At 42.5% G+C, this 20,294-nt stretch overlaps 1 protein-coding gene across 3 annotated transcripts in view; it reads left to right on the top strand.

Annotated features, from left to right (window-relative positions):
• POC1B (POC1 centriolar protein B) overlaps positions 1-20,294 on the top strand; it is a 106,931-nt gene that overhangs the window by 44,918 nt on the left and 41,719 nt on the right. For all 3 annotated transcript variants that reach the window (XM_072655540.1, XM_072655542.1, XM_072655541.1), the window contains 4 exons: positions 588-721; positions 4,533-4,601; positions 5,634-5,786; positions 18,675-18,761. In XM_072655540.1, coding sequence (XP_072511641.1) covers positions 588-721; positions 4,533-4,601; positions 5,634-5,786; positions 18,675-18,761 — 443 coding nt within the window. The remainder of the gene's footprint in view (positions 1-587; positions 722-4,532; positions 4,602-5,633; positions 5,787-18,674; positions 18,762-20,294) is intronic.

The raw sequence follows: 20,294 nt of genomic DNA, 5'->3' as shown, positions 1-20,294 counted from the left end.
CATCAAGTGTATTTTTCCATTTCTTAAGGACAGTTCTCTTCTACCACTTATTGTGTCTGATGCCTTCCTTTTCTCCCCTTACTAGTAAAATTAGTTTCTAAATTTTGAGCTAAGATGTATGTGTATGTATGTATATATATGTGTGTGTGTATGTATGTATGTACGTATGTATGTATATATGTATATACCAAGCTAGTAATAATTACTTGACAGGGATATTGAATATGTATCCAGTAACTTAATAATTACAAAATGAAATACATTACACTTCCATGACACACTCCCATTTTCCAAGGGCTCTTGTCAAACTAGACCATAAGAACCACATTTCCTTGATGTCAAAACAGTCACTTAAGCCAGTTATTCAGATATTTTGCTTTAATTATGCCAAATAATCAACTTATTTTAATTTTAATAGAATTTAATTTTATTGAGACAATCTGCAGCAAAAATAACCACTTTTAAAATGAAATTTTTCCTCTCTTAAAATGGGAGTAAGATACTGCTTTGAAATTCTAGAGCTTATGTAAAAATATTTCAAAATGTAATTGACATCTGAATGTCCCTTTTTTTCTCATGTAAATCAGTTCACAGTGGTGGAGTCAACTGTTTGTCATTCCATCCTTCGGGTAATTACCTCATCACTGCCTCATCTGATGGCACCCTTAAGATCTTGGATCTCGTAGAAGGAAGACTCATCTATACACTTCAAGGACACACGGTATTGGCAATAACATTTTGCATTCTTAAAAAGAGACATTTCTTTAAATCCCAATGTTATATCTTATTGTCCCTCCCAATGCAGTGTATTTTTTTGCTGCCATTATGCAACAAGTTGCCCTTATGTGACTATAATATCATTTCCAATTGAACAACTTCTGATGTTGTGATTTGCTACTGTATAGTCTTGGTATTTCTCTCATATTCATTAGCTACTCAATTAGCCTTTCATTGTATTCATGACTATATAAATAGGCTGGAAATAAGTCTATTTCAAGGAAGAGTCTTGAATAATCTAAGTCAGTAATTTCTGTAATTTTTTCTGGGGCTTTCTTTATGTACTGTCTTTTTCCAAAATATAAGTTTACCGATTGTATCTCAAAGTAGAATTGTGCTAAAAGTACCAAGGGAGAAAGAGCTCATTCTGCTCTAGTATGTTATACAATGTCCTCTCTTGTTTCCTACTTTGCTGACAGCCCCTGGTGAGTCAGGTAGTACAGACGGTATCATTCTCATTTCATAGATGAAAGCACCAAGACTTCATGAGGTTTAGTGACATGTTAAGTGGTCACTAAGTGTCTGAGATTCAAACTCAGCTCTCCTGTTATGTGTTCCAGAAACAATGTAATGAATTCAGATTAACCTAATTCTAAACATTTCTGCTTAGAGAGTGGTGCAAAAATAGGCAGATTTACCTCTGTGTCTCTGAAAATTCTCTAACAAAATAATTTTAGAGGGAGTCTCCTCGAACACAAATAACTTAAACTGTCATCGGGCCTTAGAGAAGCATTTACCTTTAGTCATTCATTCTCCATTTGACCACCCTTGACCTTCTAACAATTTCTGTTCTGTCTAGTCAGAAGTGAACTCGAGACAAGAATCAAGGCCTTTTCCTTCAGAGTGGAGAGACTGTGTGTTTTCACAGATAGGCAAAAAGAAATTTGATAGGTTAGTGAAAGTAGCACATAGAACAGGAGGGCACGTTCAACTTAATAGCAGAGAGGAAAAAGATAATAACTATACAAGTAATTGTTCTTAACTATGGTTGTTAAAGTCTGAATATGTGACTTCAATAGTAAGTTGAAATGTTCCTAAAAAGAGGAGGATGAGAAGCTTGACCTGTTGGAGGTGGGGTGGCAGGAATGCAGGGGACACATCTTACCCTCTGCCCTAGCCCTTCCAGCGTCACTAAGTGCCCCCTTGACGCTTACTGAAAGGCCCTGGTGCTGGCTGCTAGGGGCAGGATGGTCTGAACCCTCCCCCCAACCTCCCTATAGGGAATCTTCTCATCTGAGGTGGAATGAATGAGGTTGAGATAGGAGACCAGCCCAAGGGGCCCTTTGGTGTGGCTGCCCAAGTCACACTGACCAGGCGGCATCACAAAGGTGTGAGACACAGACACTTCAGTTGGAAGAGGACACCTCGCAGAAGATGTCAGCTCTGACAGGTGGGACAGTAGAGGGTCAGGGAGGCACAGATGATAGCTTTGGAGGCAGAGGGAGGGCAGCAGGGAGGCTTGTGGCTGGTTGGCAAGAGACAGAGCCACAAGAGGAGACCTAGTGAGGATGTAGTTCTGGGAGAACCAGCTCTCCAGGAAGTGCCCATTCTTCCACCAGCAACAAGGCAGCCTAAGGGAAATTGTATCCCTTAGTTTTGGGGACTGAGAATTATTCTCCTACACAGTTTTCCTTTGTTATTTACTTTTATATTCTGTACCAATTAAGAACTTTGGAATTTGGTCTGTAGTTCTTGGTCAGTGTTGGTAGAGAAGGTTGGATATGGGGTTAAGCTATATTTGATTTCTCAGAGTGCCCCTCACTGAACCTAGGAGTACAGAGGAGTTCAAAGCAGTGTAAAAACTGTCTGCATTTGTAGGATGGGTCCCATCTTGTAGACCCTGAGAGGCAATGTGTCAAGTAGAGCACCCAGCCTAGACACAGGAGACCTGGCTTTGACTCCTGCTTTGATGCTTTGTACCAGTTGGACGATGGGCAGGTTGCATGATCACTCAGAGACTTTGTTTCCTCAATTTTAAAATGGGCCTAATGATATTATTCTACCTGCTTCACAGAGCTATTTTAAGGTGCTATGCAAACCTTAAAATGTCTTATAAATGTGAGCTGTTGTTATTGTTAAAAACTTAACAATACCATTCCACTTAAAGAGATCATTGACTAGTACAGAAGAAAAATTTTCTGATTTCTCATGAACCAGTTGCTAGATTTAATTTTAGAAGTTTGGAGGTGAAAAGAGGTAGTTTGTGAGGATTTTCAGAAAGCTTCAATAGTTTAGGCATGAATTGAGGTATTCTTTATTTGACAAATATGGGGTCTTCCAAAATCTCCTAAAGGCTAGATGTTATTATTGTTCATATTGGAGGTGAGACATCATTCCTTTTTTATTTTGATTCAGAAGTTGGCCTAGAATCTGTTAATCCCTTGATTCTATAGAGAAGTAATCATTTCAATCAGGAAAACTCTTCAGTCTTGAATAATGTATGTGCCTATATCTCTCTGTAAAGATAATCACTAGGTTGGTCCAGTTGGTTCCTGAGGTCCCTTCCACTCTGTGATTCTGAGGCTATAGCCTCTTAATCTTCCTCTCTGTTGATCTCTCTATCCCTCTATGAGACTGAGTCTCCCTTCCCTGCCCAGGCTGTAAACTCAGCAGCCACTTCCAGGCTCATTCCCATTAGTGATCAGCCTCAAAGGTGTGACCTCCTCTGGTTTTCTGACTTGAGTGGGCCCGCCTCTCCTTAGGCAACCTGGTGGCCTTTCACTCCCAGAGGCCCGCCATTTGGTTCTGGACTTTGGGTAGACACCCAGTCGATTGACATTAGCCCTAGTGCAGCGCAGCACTCCTGAGCTCAAGCGATCCACCAGGCTCAGCCTCGCTGGTCACAGTGTGCACCATAGGTGTACACTACCACACCTGGCTGTTTCTTTTTTTATTTCCCAAAAGGATGCTTGCTAACACAAATACATCTTTAATTTGTGAAGCCTAAGAAAGTATATCATAAGGAAGTAAAGAACAGTGTGGCATTGAAGGTAAAATGACCAGGGGCATGGGACCCACTGGTCAAGCAGCTTCCCCCAGCTTGGAGGTCCATACCCAGGGTTCAGTTCCCTAAGCCTTGAGCTCCTTTCCTTCTGCATCTGGATCTGCAGCTTCTCTGAATGCGGCTGGTGCTATAGGCTTTATAAAAGCGGTGGCTCTTACATATAGATTGTTTTGTAAGTGAGAAATTTTCCATGTTTAACTTAGAAGCTAAATTAAAAGCAAACTGAAACTGGAAAAACTGAGAGCAAACATGTTCTTTTACATCCTTGAAAGGGCAAATGCCATGTGTATTTCATTGTGAAGTGAGTGTCAGACTGATGACCATAAAAAAAAATCTAAAGGGCTTTTAATTTATTCACTTCATCAATGGGAGAAGCAGACAGAGAAACCCAGATGAAGACTTTGGAGTAGCAAATGACCTGTGTTCCTATGTAGACATCCCAGCCCATTCCTTGAAGTGTCTGTTGGTGACACAAATGCTTCCCAGAGTGGAACTCCAGAAAGAAATGCTTAAGGACAAAAGAGATTATGATCCATGTTCTCACTGTAATTTATAATTGGTTAGGGATTACTTTAAGATTGTACGCTAGCCATCAGCAGCAGATGTTCAAACGGGGGTCTTTTATAGTCTGGTATATAAAGGGAGATGAAAAATAGACCGTCATATAACTTGTTTATCTCTATAACTTGTTTATCCTAGAACATCACTGATCATGTCTCCTTTTTCCTTCCTGTGCCCTCTCATTCCCTAGGGACCTATCTTTGCTGTTTCCTTTTCAAAAGGTGGCCAACAGTTCACATCTGGAGGTGCTGATGCGCAGGTTTGTGAGATCCCTCAACTCTCTGGAATCCTTTGTCTAGAGAAAATATTGACTTCAGCTGAGGTGGACACTGCTGCCACACTACACATTTTTGCCATTTGAGACAGCTAGGTGCTCAGACCTGAGATGGCCTCAGGCACTTACTAAATGTGTGGCCCTGGGCAAGTTATGTAACCTCTGTGTGCTTTAGTTAGTTCCCTCTTCTGTAAAATGGGGATTGTAACAGCACCTACCTCCCGGGGTTGCTGTCAGGATAAAATGAGATTATAGTTATAAAGCTTCACAGAGTTCCTGGCCCATAGTAGGTGCTTAATAAATGCCAGCTATTATTGTTATTATTATAACTGCTTGAGGGTCGATTTGCCTGTTGGCAGTAGCCAGAGCTTTTCATAGCTGAATAAGATGGGTGATCAAGCTCAGTGATACCATTTGGGGTCAGAAACATGACATATAATGGATCTCTCTCTTTTATTTATTTTTTAATCTTGATCCTAAACTAGCCATGCTAACAATCCCCCTGAAATAGCATTTCCATGTAGAGGGAAAGTACCAGACGTAGTGTCTGAAGGCCTGGAGTTTGAGACCTGGTTCTTGTGCTTCCTGGCTGTGTGGTTCAGGGCCCTGCCCAAGGCTTTGCTTTTCTTCTCTGGATAGCAAGGGGGTTGGACCTGATGGCTTCATCGGTTCTTCCTGCCTGGACCCTTCTGTGATTCTATGGTGTTCTGAGCATCAGTGACAATGGCAGGATCAAGTCATTGTTTCTCGCCTTCTGTGCTCTGAGGAATACCATGAGTTCAGCTGTATAAATTCTGCTCTACTTGATACAGAAATCATGACTTTATAGTGTCACTCAAAAAAACCTTGTATTTGTTTCACATTTCATAGTGTTCAAGTTGGAGCCTATTGGAAAGTCACCATAATGTACCACAATCTTATAAGACCAATTAGACATTGGGATTCCTTTTTGAATTGATACATTTTTTATTTTTATCCTGAAAACATTAACTATCTTTATTATTCATTTTCCTATAGATTTTATTGTGGAAGACAAATTTCGATGAAATGAATTATAAAGATCTTCTGAAAAAAAACATCAAAAGGTTACATTTTGATGCCCCACCCCATCTTCTTGATATCTACCCCAGAACCTCTCATCACCATGATAGAAAACCTGATTCAGTTGAGGTTAGTATTCATTGCTCCCTGAGAAGGTTAAGGCCATCAGATCTGAGCTCTGTCACTTTGCTCTTCTCCCAGTCTGTGCATGTTTTCATCTGTCCCCTCCTCCCTTCCTATCTCAGAGGAAGAAACATCCCTTCTCTCTTCTAATGAGAGTACCTCATCTGAAATTTTCAATCCCATCCTCTCATGTTCATCTGAATTCTTGGTTCAGAACATCTCCTACCGCTGTCTTGTACATTCACTTTCTCCCTCTCTCCTGGTGCCTTCTGGCTTTTTATACCTTCTTTCTTTGCTTCTGGATTCACAGCTTCCCTAAACACATGTATTTTTCCTCAGAGCAGCTCTTATGTTAGCTGAAGTGGGATCTCGAGTGGGCACAGACGCGCTCAATGTCCCCATTGGCTGCCGTCCTGTGTTACTTCTTTTCACCGCCAGGCCCATACCATGAGTCATTTGGACTTGTTTACTTCTCCATGTCAGTTGTTTTCCACCTTGATCCCTTTTGAAAATGGTCTCCTGGACCTCCTCATTACCAAATCCATTGGCCTTTTCTGAAAATTCATCTTCATTGACCTCTCTGCATTTGACACGCTTGATCACTTCATTCATCTATCACCCTTTCTTCCCTTGGTTCCATGACAAAAACCTTATGGTTCTTACAAGCAGTTTGCTATAGCAGTTCTTCAGGAGAGCTATTAACCAAAAAGACCAAGGATTGAGTATCTCACTTATGGTAAGTATGGAGAGCAGGAAGGATTCATCCAGCACCCAGTAAGCACCTACCGTACTATGTGCTACACACTTGGGATACACCCATCTGAAACAGAGGAACACAAACAAGCTTAAGACGCAAGCTGGTCTCCCCCTTGCCAGAAAAAGCAGAGGGACTTAAGGAATGTATTTCCATTCACTACATTATCAGGGTTACCAGGAATTAGATGTCTTTGGGGGAAAAAATAGAAAGGTTTCAGTGTCCACAGAAGAAAATTAAAAAGCAAAGGGAAATTCTGACCAATGTCAGGAGATTAGAGGGTGGTGTGTCACACATAGAAGAAAGCAAGGAAGGGTCTTGAGCATTTGGAGCTAATGAGAAATTTGAGGTTCCTGCACTCCGGGAAGCCAGGTGCTCTGAAGCACCAGCAGCTGCTACTTATTCTACTCTGATGAGCTGGTCCACAGGTGCCACTGGGTTAAGTGTCAGAGTGGGCTTGGTAACTCCTTGCTTAGAGGACAGGAAGGTAGCTTTCTGCCAACCTAATAACATTAAGAGATGTCACTCACTGCTTTCCCAGAGTGTGGATTTAACACATGCCAGTGCACCTCTCAACACTAAAGATTCCACATCCTTGGACAAAAGTGCTGGAGACTTTTGGGACACCAAGGGTATTGGCATCACTATTGTCGATTGAATGAAAGGAATTGAGGAGAGAGAGGCAGTTTAGAAAGTGGATGACTGGTGAAGAAAGATGTTTGCTGAGAGTGGGGCTTGGGTTTCTGGCCCATGTTTTAAAATAGAGATTCTTATTCTTCTTGGTGTCTTGGACCCCCTGGCTCTGATGAAGCCCAGGGAGCCCTGCTCAGAATTGTGTTTTTCAATGCATAAAACAAAATACATAGGATTAGAAAGGCAATTAATTATATTGAAACAGTTATCAAAAGATATCTATGCATATATTTGTGTGTGTGTGTCTATATATATACATATAGACACACACACATACATATGTTTATTTATTGATTGACTTAAAACAAGTTCATGTTCTCCAAGGCAAAGTCCCCTGGTCCAAAATATAGGAGTAATAAGCCTATGCCCAAATATAGAGTGCACCTTATAAGGGCTGATAAGAATGTATTTGTCTGGAATCTTGCAAATCTAATAAAAAAAGGGACATTAAATTAAAAAAACGGGGGACAGGGAGAAAATGCATTCATTTCCTTGGCTGCCATTTATCACTGTTGACTCATTTCACTGATATCCTGGACTAGAAAGCCACATGTCCCTCCATTTTATACTTGTGAAGTTTATATTTTGAACACACATGGAACACTTTGCACTTAAGACCTGTTAGGTTTTATTCCCTATATAAACTAATACAGGCCAGACCTGGGATGTTTCCCAGCCTCCTCATCTAGTCCTCCATCTGTCTAAGTGGTCTATAGCATGCAATTCTGGCCCACGTCAGAAGACTCAGAGGGTCCAAGAACAAGGAGGTCATTGCCCTGGTATCCTGTGCTCTGATCCAATCCCATTTAGAGTAGTATATAGAGTTCTGGCCTCATTTTAGGAAGGACATCAACAACTGGAGAATCTGTAGGGGGAAACCATGGTAGTAAAAGGCATATGAAGGACCTGCTGAAGGAACTGGAGGAATTGAGCCTGGAGAAGAGAGACTTAGAAGGAACATGAGAACTAACTTTGGGTATTTAAAGGGCTATCATGTCAGGAGGGATTAGATTGTTTTTTTCTGGTTGGTCCCAGAAGGCAGAAGCAGAAACGTTGAGTAGAAGTTGCAGAGGAAAATTTAAGGAAGAATTTCCTAACCAGTAGAGCTGTCCACAAGTGGGGGAGGAGCTGCCCCAGGATGGGGTGGGCTTCCCCTCAATGGAGGGCTTTCAGCCATGGTCAGGGGAGTTATGGGTGGAAGTCCTGTTCTGGCATGCTTGTCAAGAGGACTCAACGTCCTCTGACATCCCTTCCAGATGAAAGTTTCTGTGATTCTTAGAGGTAAAGGGAAAGAATTTCTATAGTTAGCGTTGGTTAAATAATATGCATCCAGAAGTCAGCTCTATTATTTATCTTTTTTCAGTTCTGTTATTTTGCTCTCCTTTAGCATAAATATAAGAAAGAGGTGAAAGGCTCATCAGTCTGTTATTTTACCAATCTAATAATACTCTCTGGATGCAGACGGGTCCAGTGCAAATAAGGCATCAGAGCGAAGAATATCTAGAGCAGGGGAGGGGAATCTGCAGCCTCAAGGCCACATGTGACTCTGTAGGTCCTCAGGTGTGGCCCTTTGAATCCAAACTTGGGGGACCCTCTAGGTCCTCAAGTGTGGCCCTTTGAATCCAAACTTGGGGGACCCTCTAGGTCCTCAAATGTGGCTCTTTGAATTCAAACTAGGATTCATTCAAAGGGCCACACTTGAGGACACAGAAGGTCACATGTGGCCTCAAGGTCACAAGTTCCCTACCCCTGCCCTAGAGTCTGTGCCCTCCAAATCCTTTCACTTCTCTGTGTGCTTCTTACTCTCAATAGCATGAACGAGTCTCTTCTACTGATTTTGTTCCTACAGTACTTTGGTGAGTGGAAAGGTCCACATGCCTGCTCTACTTACGTGGCATTGTCAATACACTGTAATAATATCTGGTGTTTGGCAGGATTATATGGAGTTTTTCTTTAGATTAGGTGTTATTTTGGTTTCCTTCCTAGTTAAATGCCTTTTAGAATTGTTCTTTATATGAGTTTAAAGTGTGGTTTGGAAGCCTTTTTGTACACATCTCAACACTTATGCAGCATTTTTAAAATTTAACATTATAATAAATCACTTTAATTTTTAAAAGTTAATAGCTTGTAATAACAGCTAGCATTTATGTGGTACAAAAGATTTACAGAGTGCTTTACAAATATGATTTCATTGATGACTTCTTGCTCAGAGGATACGAAGGCAGCTTTCTGACCACCTAATAAAATCAAGAGAAGTCATTCACTGCTTTCCCAGGGTGTGGATCTAACACATACCAGTGAATTGCTCAACACTAAAGATTCCAGATCCTTGGACAGAAGTACTGGAGATTTTTGGGACGCAGAGGATGTTAGCATCACTGCTGTCAGTTGAATGAAAGCCCTCACGAAAGCCCTGGGGTTGTGTGCTGTTATTAATTATTATCCCCATTTTACAGATGAGGAGACCAAGGCTAAGAGGGGTTCTGTGACTTGCTCAGGATCATGCAACTAATTGGTGTCTGAGGCTGGATTCCTTCTCAGAACTTTCTGACTCCATGTCCAAAGCACTATCCACTGCTCCATCTAGTTAATAAGCCAGTAAACATACATTAAGCACCTACTGTGTGCTGGGCACTAAACTCTGGGGATATAAAGAAAGGTGAAAGATTGTCCCTACTCTCAAGAAGCTCTAAGGCTAATAGAGGAGTCAAGCCCTACATTCAAATAGCTACATTCAAATAAGCTATATACAGAATAAGATGAAAATAATCACTAGAAGTGAGTTTGAGAAAGGATTCCTATAGAAGGTAGGATTTTAGCTTGGACTCATAGAAAACCAGGAGGTAGAGATGAGGAAGGAGCACATTCCAGACATACGGGACAGCCAGGGAAAGGCTGAGAGTCTGGAGGTGTGGGATCTTGTTTGTGAAGCAGCCAGGAGGCCAGTTAATGAATCAGAGTCATGTTGGGGTGTAAAGTGTAAGAAGACTGGAAAGGTAAGAGGCTAATGAATGAAGGGCATTGAACACCAAACAGAGGCTTTAATGTTTGATTGCAGAGGTGATAGGAAAGCACTGAATTTGTCGGGGATGGAGGGGTGACATGGTGGCTTTAGGAAAATCACTTGGGAGGCTGAATAGGGAGAGACTGGAGGCAGGTAGCACCGCCCCCCCCCCCCCCCCCCCGAAGCTATTGCAGAAGGCCAGGTATTGAGGAGATGAGGGCTTGCACCGGTGCGGGGAGTGTCAGAGTTAAAAATGATGGCCCTGGCAACATTGAATGTGGAGGTAAGAGGGTGAGGAGTCCAAGGGTGAATACCCAAGTTGTAGGCCTGGGTGACTGGGAGGATGGCAGGGCCCTTGACAGTAATAGGAGAGTTAGGAAGCAGGGATGGTCCAATGGGAAAAATAATGAGTTTGGTTTGGGAAATACTGAGTTGAAGATGTCTATGAGATCCAGCTTGAGATGTCTAAGAAACAGTTGGAGATACAAGACTGCAAGTGAGGACTGGATCAGTAGATTTGAGAATCATCAGCATAGAAATGGTTATTGAATCCAGGGGAGCAGATGAGATCGCAGAAGGAAGTAGTAGAGAGGGAGAAGAGGGCCCAGCACAGAGCCTCGAGGGACACTCATGGTTAGTGGGCATGACCTGGAGGAAGAGCCAGCAGAGGGGGCTCAAACGAGGGTGGGATGGGGGAGAGCATGTCATGAAAATCTAGAGAAAAGAGAGAATCAAGGCCGATGGCATGTCAGTGGTTGCAGAAAAGTCAAGAGGGATGAGGTTTGAGAAAGGCCATCAGATTTGTCAATGAAGAGAGCAATGAAGAGAGCAAAGAAGTGAAGAATGAGGCTGGAAACCAGATTGTTGAGAGTTAAGAAGAGAATGACAGCAAAGGAGGTAGAGGCACCTGTTGTGGATGCCTCCTCCAGGAGGCAGGAGAGATATGGGATGCTCATGGGGCTGGGACGATCAGTTATAGGGGTTTCTGAGGCCGAGAGAATGGGCGTGTTTGTAGCTCCAGATAGGGTGAGGCTGAAGATAAGTGAGGGAGTAAGGATGGTGGTAGGGGCAATCTGCCTTGGAAAACAGTATGAAGAACAGGATTGTTTTGCATGGAGAGGGGCCAGCCTTGGCAGGGAGAAGGGCTCCCTCTTCTCATGACACCAGGAGATCCAGGTTCCTCCTCTGTTTACATTCTAGCAAATCATGAATCCCCCTGCAGTAAGCACTGTACATTCCAAGATATTCCAAGCCATCCATTTTACAGATGAGAAAACTAAGGCCTTAGGTAGGAGGCCAGGATTTGCATGGTGACAGAGACTGAACGATAAAGGCTTCCTGGCCCCCTGGGCCTAGACCACCCTACCCTAGAGGTCAGGGGCTTCAGTGTTCTGTGTCCCAATCCGGCTGGGTTATTCTGGCCTATGCCTCAGCTGGGCACCTTTCCTGGTTTCCTTCTGAGGCAGCAGGATCACCACCTCTCCTTAGTCTTGGGAGAACTAGAGGGTGAAGTCTGGCTGGTAGTAAGGAGTTCTTTGGAATCTTCTCCCAAACCTCGAGTGAGCCACACCCAGCTTCCTCCTCCTCCTCCTCCCCTGGCTCCTCATCCTAGTGTAGTCATTCATTCATTCATGCAACAAACTTTTATCAAGTACTTAGTGTGTGTGAGGCACCAGGTATGCTAGGCTTCAGAAGAGCAAAGACAAAATCAAAAAGCTTTGCCCTCAAGGAATCAACTTAGATCCATAATATAATCTGAGAAGCAAGAGAACCTTAACAACTAGGAGGATCAGGAAAGGCTTCCTGGAGGAAATGGCACCTGAGCTAAGCCTTGAAGGACATAGAGGATCCTGAGAGCTGAGGAAGCGTGCTCTAGGTATGTGGGGTGACCCACTCAAAGGCATGGAGGTGGGAGATGAACTGGGAACAAGCAGAAAGTAATCCACAGTGGCTGCAGTAGAGTTCACCAAGTAATGTGAATGAAGTCTGGAAAGAGAGGATGGAGCCAGACTGCGAAGGTTTTCAGAAGTCACGTTGAGCATTGTACTTTCTGCCTGACAGGCCAAAAGGGAGCCTTGGAAGATTCTTGAGCAGGGCAGTGACCTGGTCAGACTTCTGCTTCTGTACAGAAATATTTTATTATGTCATTTGGAAAATCTTATTTATTAATATTGTTTGAATCAGGTTTTATGTGACTGCACATTGTCTAATGCCTAAAAGCTACATTCAGACTATTAATGAACAGTAATAGAATATTTCCTTATAATATTTTAAAATTTCCTTATAATTATTAACCCAATTTATATGTGAAATCCTTAACCCAATTTTGAGAACTTACTACTAAAATATTACTAAAATACTAAAATATTACTAAAACTTATTACTTAAATATACTTAAGGCCATTAGGCACATTTGGGAACTGATGAGAGATAAATCTATATTCTAGTTCTTAGAGAAAATATTTTATACATATATGTGCATACATACGTGTGTGTATTTGTATATGTGTATGTGTGTGTTCGTCCTTCGTTGCCAAAGAAGACCATGCCTTCAGAGAAATGATGATATGACTTGCACTTGACTTTGTTTTTGAGTGAGGAAGGGCTGTGCAGGCCACCAGCCTCACTTCTCCTTCAGAGCCATCTGAATCCAGTGACCAAATACTCATCGGGATGACTGGAGGTGGCCCAGGATGAGGCAGTTGGGGTTAAGTGACTTGCCCAAAGTCATGCAGCTAGTGAGTGTCAAGTGTCTGAGGTGAGATTTGAACTCAGGTCTTCCTGATTCTTGCACTGGATGTATGTGTGTGCATGCGTGTGTATATACATATGTGTGTACATATATACATGTGTATGTATGTATATACATACATGTGTATACATATATATATATATATATACACTAGTTCTTAGAGAAAACAATCTAATCTTGTTGCTTTCTCAAAGTTTACCGTTCCATCACAATTTTGGACTTTTACATTTTTATCCTATCCATCTCCTTTTTTGACAATGTCTATTATCGCCTTTATTTGTAACCCTCTCCTTCCTCACAACCAGTCAGACTTCACTGTCTTGTTTTACTAAGACCAGTGGTAAATTGTGACCCTGCTGATTTAGGTAAAAACCAAAAAATGTTTCCAACTGAAGCATGATGGATTGTGGGCCAGGATGACCCAGCCTGACTGAGAAACAGAGAACTCTCAGAAGCCTCCAGTTCTCGGGGGTGGGGTGGTCCGGTGCCTCCACCTTCATTATCCCTCACACACCTAAAGGACTCCCCTAGCAACTCTGGACTAGGACACCTGCTGGTGTCCTGAGAAGACCAGGCGCTCAACACCTCAGTTTACCTCTCTGTAAAAAATCTGCGTGAGCCTGCGTCAGTGGATTTGGCAGCGTAGCTTAAAGGACGAGCACTTGGCATCACTAGCGTGTGAAAAGCTGCTGAAGCAAAAGGCATCTGAGTCTCCATCTGTCAGTTTCTTTCTTAAGCTCTTCTTAAAATAAAGTGAAGGTGTTAAGTTGAGGGGGAAAGAGCACCCCTTTTCCTGCATGATGAGCATCTAAGTAAATGAGTGAAGTACCAAAGTGCTCTTCCGAATACAGATTGATTTTACTTTAAAATGGATTGAAATGATGCCCCAGCAAACCCTAAAGGCAGGGTGACGGTGATGGTGATGATGATGAAGTCAACGATGTTAACCATTAATAGCATTCACAGAGATCTTTAAGGTTTGCAAAGTACTTACATATATTATCTTACTTGATCCTCACAACATCCCTGCGAGGTGTTATTATCCCTATTTTACAGATGTGGAAACTGAGACTGAGGTTTAGTGACTTGCTCAGGATCACACAGCTACCAAGTTTCTGAAATGGGATTTGAATTCAGGTCTTGCTGACTCCAGGCCTACACTGTACCACCTAACCTAGTAAAAAGGAAAGCACTGAAAGGGCCTCAAACTGAGATTATTAGTAAGTTCATTTAAGGTTCGTTGGAATCTAACTTGTAGTTTTTGTTTTTGTTTTTTTGCAAGAGGGTGGAAAGAGAAAGAGGGGAGCATCGAAGGACTTCAGATCTGAGCTTTCTGCCAGGGCTCCAGGTCAAACAGTCGTACAGTAAATTCTTGCAACATGTTTGGGTAGAAAGTAAATTCTGGAGACTTGGACCGAGTGTCGGGTTATGTTTATTACTTTTGAGAAATTTGAGACTTAGTGTATTTTCCGAATCAGACCTTAATGACGGAATCAAATGAGTATAACGAATGAGGATGCAGGGAAAAGGCAATTGTATATTATTGACTTATCTGATGAGCTTTCTGGCAGTAACCTGGGAATCGCTTAACACATTTAGCAGCTTATTTTCCAGCAGGATGGTTGATATTTTACTGTGTGTTTTCTTTGAGGCTCATTTGGAATTTACATAATGATCTTAATCTTTTTGTTGGAAATCATTTGCCCTCTTTAAAAGCTCTCTATCCCCTTCCTTCTTCACCTCCCCCTACCCCCTACAGTTTGGTAAGTGCTGATGTTTCTTTGGTTCAGGGATGGTGAGTCCCAGCCAAACCCCATCACCCCGATTGGAGAATGAAGTGCCTCATTTCTTAAAGGGCATAGGTAGCAGCCACAGGACTGCTCCATGAACAGCAGAAAGGAGACAGCCTGAGCGGATGTATTAAGTGCAAAAGCTCAGCTTCAGGCACTAGCTGTGGGTAACATTTCCTTGTTGTAAGTCTAACTCAGATTTACTGAAATAAAGGTTTCAAAGTAACTTACTGAACGGACAACTCTTGGCCTAGGCCACCTAGCTTCCCAAAATGGAATGAAAACAACTTTCATTGGGTGTTGAGAAGTCCTAAAACAAAAGAGGTAGATTCTAAAGATCTTGCTAGTGAAGAAGCTCCATGAGCTGACTTTCACTCTGGTGCTGTTTATCAGTGCTAGCATTCAAGCATCCTTGTATGAGATGGGAGAACTGAAGGCTCCCAGAACAGTCTTCACCTGATTAGCCTTCTCTCCTCTGTAGATGTTCATGAGGAAAGGACAGCTATAGGAGCAAGCCTTTTGGGAAGGGACCTCAGAGGCCATAGGGTTTTACAGATGAGGAAGCTGAGGCACAAAAGAGGGGAAAGGACTTTCCCAGGGTCACTCAGGTAGTCAGTGGTAGAATGTGGACCACGATTCTCTGACTTCAGAACCAGGACTTTTCCTACTCAGCCAGGCTGGAGGTGAAGCCCATTGTTAAATTGGGTATGTTCTAGAGGAGAGCATGTCTTATAGAAGCCAGAATCCTAGATGGCTTAGAGAAAAAGTTCAAAGTCATTGAGATACTAAGAAGAATGCATTCATAAAATGGCTTTTTCAGTGCTTTGGGGATTTGCCATTGCCACACTAGATCTATTATGTCTGTATTGTTCTCCCAGTAAGTTAACAAGGCAAAGAGGGCAACACCACAGCTCAATAATTGTGTGATATTGCTTTCTGGATGTCCTGGAAAGGGCTTTTAGCTGATCCTTACAAGAGATCAGTTTATTTTCTAAAGTAAAACATTTGAGTGTCCTCTCCATCTGTTTGGACCACATGTGGCCCCCTAGGTCCTCGGGTGTGGCCTTTTGACTGAGTGTAAGTTTTACAGAACAAATCCTTTTATTAAGGGGATTTGTTCTGTGAAGTTTGGATTCTATCAAAGGGCTGCCCTTGAGGACCTAGAAGACCACATGCAGCCTGGAGGCCACAGGTTCCTTACCCCTGAACTTTAGACATTGATCATAAAGATAATTATTCCTTTTAGCTTAGGGTTCTGTTAGGGTATCTGGTTTGATTCTCCGGTGATCATAAAATCCTAAGTGGTACGAACTGAATGTCTTCATGGTTATTACTTTTGTACCTGTTATAGGACTGTATAATGGGAATTATTAGCATTCCTAGAGATTAGCCAGAAATGTTCCTTTTGTTTGCTCTCTTTGAAAAGGACAATGAAATTATTGGCTTTTTTGTTCCCAAATCCAGACTGAACCTTGCTTTGGCATGTGCAGTGGTAGCCCTTATGTAACCAACTCTATGAGAGATCAGTTAGTTTGTTGTATTTAGAATACAGAGGGCTTTCAAAGCAGCCTCTTAGATGTTAGATACTTGTGAGTTTAGGTGACTAGTTAGTTAGTACCACTTATATAATTTGGTTCTCTCTATGGGCGAACAGCACCTGGTGGACACTAGATGGCAGCAGATAAAAGAGAATAAAGTCTGCTCTGGTCTCTGAACTTGGAGAAGGAACTTGGCCTCCTTTCATTTCAGCTCCTTTCTCTCCCTAGAATGAACTTGGGACTTACTCAAAGCCACTTGGCAGGAAGGAACCTGGGTTTGGGTTCGTCTTGGCTGAGTCACGAAGGAATATATTTCCTCGATGGCAGAATTGTAGTGAGGTTGGAGTTGTCCCCCCCCATTCCTGCCCATAGATCTGTAGATCCAGTGATCCACAAGTCATGACTGGTCAGGAAAGGGTTATGATGAATAACAACAATTTGTCAATGGCACAGAAGTACCACAGGACAGGGGAAATGCACCAGCTCCACTCCATTTGGGGCTGGATTTGTAGAAATGTTCTTACTTGTATAGAATCATAGTTACGGTTACCTAGCAACTAAGGCATCTTAAAAATGAACCTATTTTTAATTCACCATGCATTTATTAAGATTGTAATAAGTACATGGCACATATTTTGATGGATCTGTGAACTAACTCATCAATGTGTGAGGACTCTAGACCATCCATACAGCCTGTGTGACTGGTTGTAAGACATGTAACACTAGCACACAGGAGTGCTACTAACGATCTGGTCAGGCAGGAGGATAGCTTCGGAGGGGTTAATAATCTTACTTTATTCTAGTCTAGTCTTCTCAAAGGAGTTACTGATAATAGGAGCACCAGCTCCTATAGCATCCACTAATCACCCTTCTCACACAAGCCAGCAAGAAGGAGGGGCAACCACCCCTACATCTAGATGGAGTCAATTGAGACAGGCACAGTTTAAGTACTCCCCTATGTCCCCTCACGCCTCAGTGGGGCCAGTTGAGGCAAACACAGATTTCCCCCAAGCTTTGATAGGGGCCAGTCAAGACACGCATCCCACCTTGTTCCGCCACTCACTGAGCAGTGCCCATGTGTTTTATAAGGCAACAAAGAAGGCATCTTGCCAGCAATAGCCTTACAAATTTATGTTACCTCGTCCCTATACCTCACAGTGCAGTCGCAGTGGATATTTACAATTTGAGCACAGGTGTTTATTTATTTACCATTATATAACTGCACAAGTGTGATAGAGATGTTTTGAACCATGATCGTGAGAAGTCATAACTAACACCTGGGAACAAGAGATTGTTATGGCTATGGATCCTGGGAACTAAACTATAACAAATAATAACAAAAATCTACCTTACTTACACTAGTCCATATCCTTCCTCCAATAAAGCCTTCCCTAAAGGGCCTCCCAGTGTGCTGAGAGCCATCTGCATCTCTTGACATTTTGTGAACACCAGAGGGATATGAAGGCTGTCCATAGTTTTATCCCTGGTTCACTCTGTGACCAGTCTAGTTCTGTGGTGGCAAGGGGAGGACTGAAATTGTTGACCTCTAAGGTCCATTCCAACCCTAGATAGTCCTATGATCCCGTGACCTCTAAATCCAACGTATTTTCCACCTGCCTTTTCATCATTTAATAGAATTTTATTAGAGGCCAATGATATTGATAACTTGTGAATTATCCTCCTAAAAACGATCAGGTCCTGCTGTGCACATGCAGCACCAAGATGAAAAGGCCATCCGTCTAGAGGCTAGTCTTTCCCTCCAAATCACTTTTATACTATATAGCCACATGACAGGAATACTGAATCCCCCTTCAACCCCTATCCATGGTGCCAGCTCAGCTCCTCAGCTTCAACCCAGCATAAAAAAAAATAGGGTATTAATGATGCTGATGACAAAACAGGAAAAAAGATGTCAACAGGCAGGAAAAAAACTGGGAAATATTAAATAGGTTCCGCCTCCTCCGGTCCCCTTCCTGCTAACCCTGCCCTATAAAGTTGTCATAGGATCCAGGTGTCCAGCTGGGAGGGATTTTGGAAGCCCCTTATTCTACAGATGAGGAAGCATGCCCAGAGAAGTGATTAGCTCAAGATCACAAGGTCATAAATGGTAGAGCCAGGACATGGAATGTGCCTTCAACCCTAATGCACATACCCTCGCCCCTCAGAAAATCAGCAGTGCACAATTGAAAGTTCTGGTGTTGATTATTTTTTTTTTTGGAGGGGGAGAAATGAATGTATGTCAAATACCCAAATCTGAAAATTTCTGACAAGTTTTTTTTTCATGAGGTGAAAACCTGAATGTCATACATTTTAAAATGTATTTTCTTCCAGAAGATACTAATATTAAGCTTTTTTACATACAGATTAATCCCAAGCTGGAAGTGGTAAATTTACAGACTTCTGACCCTCTTGTGGTGGATATTCTTTCTGCTGAATCTTCGAATACAACAGTAAGTTTGCTGTCACGTGTATGTGAGAACCCCAATTTGAAAGAAATAAGTCAATTTCCATTTTAAGAAGGGGAATCACAGGTGGGTCTGTTTCATCATCTCATATTTTAGGAGAAATTTTGTATTAGAAAAGCTTATTTTTAGTGGCCACTAGAGGGAGGCATATTAGCTAAATGTCTTGCTGAAAGCCCAGCTCTCTTAACCCTGAAGCTTGTCTAGTCCTTGGTCTCATCATCAGTTAGCTCTATTGAGGTACCACTGAGATGGCTGACCAACAGCTGCCACCTAACAGATGCTTGCTTTGTGAGCCACCTTCTCGCCAGGCTTCCAGCCTCCCTCCTGGGCCACCCTTTCTTCGATGGCCATCGGTCTGTGTAATAATGAGCTTTGTTAAGCTCCCTGGCTGAGGACACCCAATCAGCGCTGCCCTCACTTTCTCTTTAACTCAGGGACCTCTCCTACCAGGGCCCCAAATGTTCCATTTCGTCCTGGATGATAGTTTGTTCTCTAAATCTCATGGTTTTTAGTTCCATTTAATCCTCATGGGGCAAAAAACCCCAAAAAACAGAAATCCCTGCTCAGATCACTGAGGCTCCGAAGGCTTCACTAATGCAGAGCAGACCCTGATGGACTGATGTCAGCTCTGATGAGATATCTTTGAGGTAATGCCTCTTGTAAAGTATTGAATATTCTCACTAAGTTATTAATTCATGTCAGCCTCAGAAGTATAGACATTGCCATATGAACAGTGAGTGCTAAGTGACTTCATAAGTAGAATGCCAAGCCTGCAGTCAGAAGATCTGAGCACAAATCCAGCCTCAGATACTTATTAGATGCATGACTCTGCCTCAGTTTCCTCTACTGTAAATGAAGATACTAGTAGCACCTACCTCACAGGGTTGTTGTGAGGATCGCATGAGATAGTATTTGTACAGCTCTTAGCCCCGTTCCCTGATACCTAATAGGTGCTTAATCCACGTTTATTCCTTCTCTGCTTTCCTGCAGTGATCATCTAGACACTCATTAAGACTGTTGTCCACTGGGAGGGATGTAGTATGAAACAGTTCCATTGGCCCAAATGGGGCATCTGAAGTGGTGGTACAAGGGAGTTTAGTTCACATAGTCCTGGCGAGATTCCATTGGAGTGTGGGAGCCAGCTGCCCAACTAGACCTCCATGAGAGAGTCTCTATGAGGCCAACAGTCATCTTGATTCCCAGAGTCCGCAATCTCAAGATGAAAAGGATACTGAGCTCATGAGGTAGGAAGGTTTAACGTCGCCTAGGTGTGTTTTGTTAGCTGACACTGATAAAGAGAATTCTGGTTTATATTAATTACTTTCCTTCAGCAACCCTTTGGAGGAGGCGCAGGTATTTGTTGCTCTTTGTCTGTAGTTCTACAAGAGTACCATGGCATCAGGGGGAGATGCCATGACTTGCATATGAATTGGATTTGAGGGAGGGAGGGCTGTGCCATCACCAGCCTCACTTCTTCTCCAGAGCCATCTGGGTCCAGTGGCCAGACATAGATCGGGA

The sequence above is a fragment of the Notamacropus eugenii genome, chromosome 3 (assembly GCF_028372415.1).
Source record: "Notamacropus eugenii isolate mMacEug1 chromosome 3, mMacEug1.pri_v2, whole genome shotgun sequence".
In the NCBI taxonomy this organism is placed as follows: Eukaryota; Metazoa; Chordata; class Mammalia; order Diprotodontia; family Macropodidae; genus Notamacropus; species Notamacropus eugenii.
Note: the sequence above shows the minus strand (reverse complement) of the source record. Positions and strands in the feature narration are given on the sequence as shown.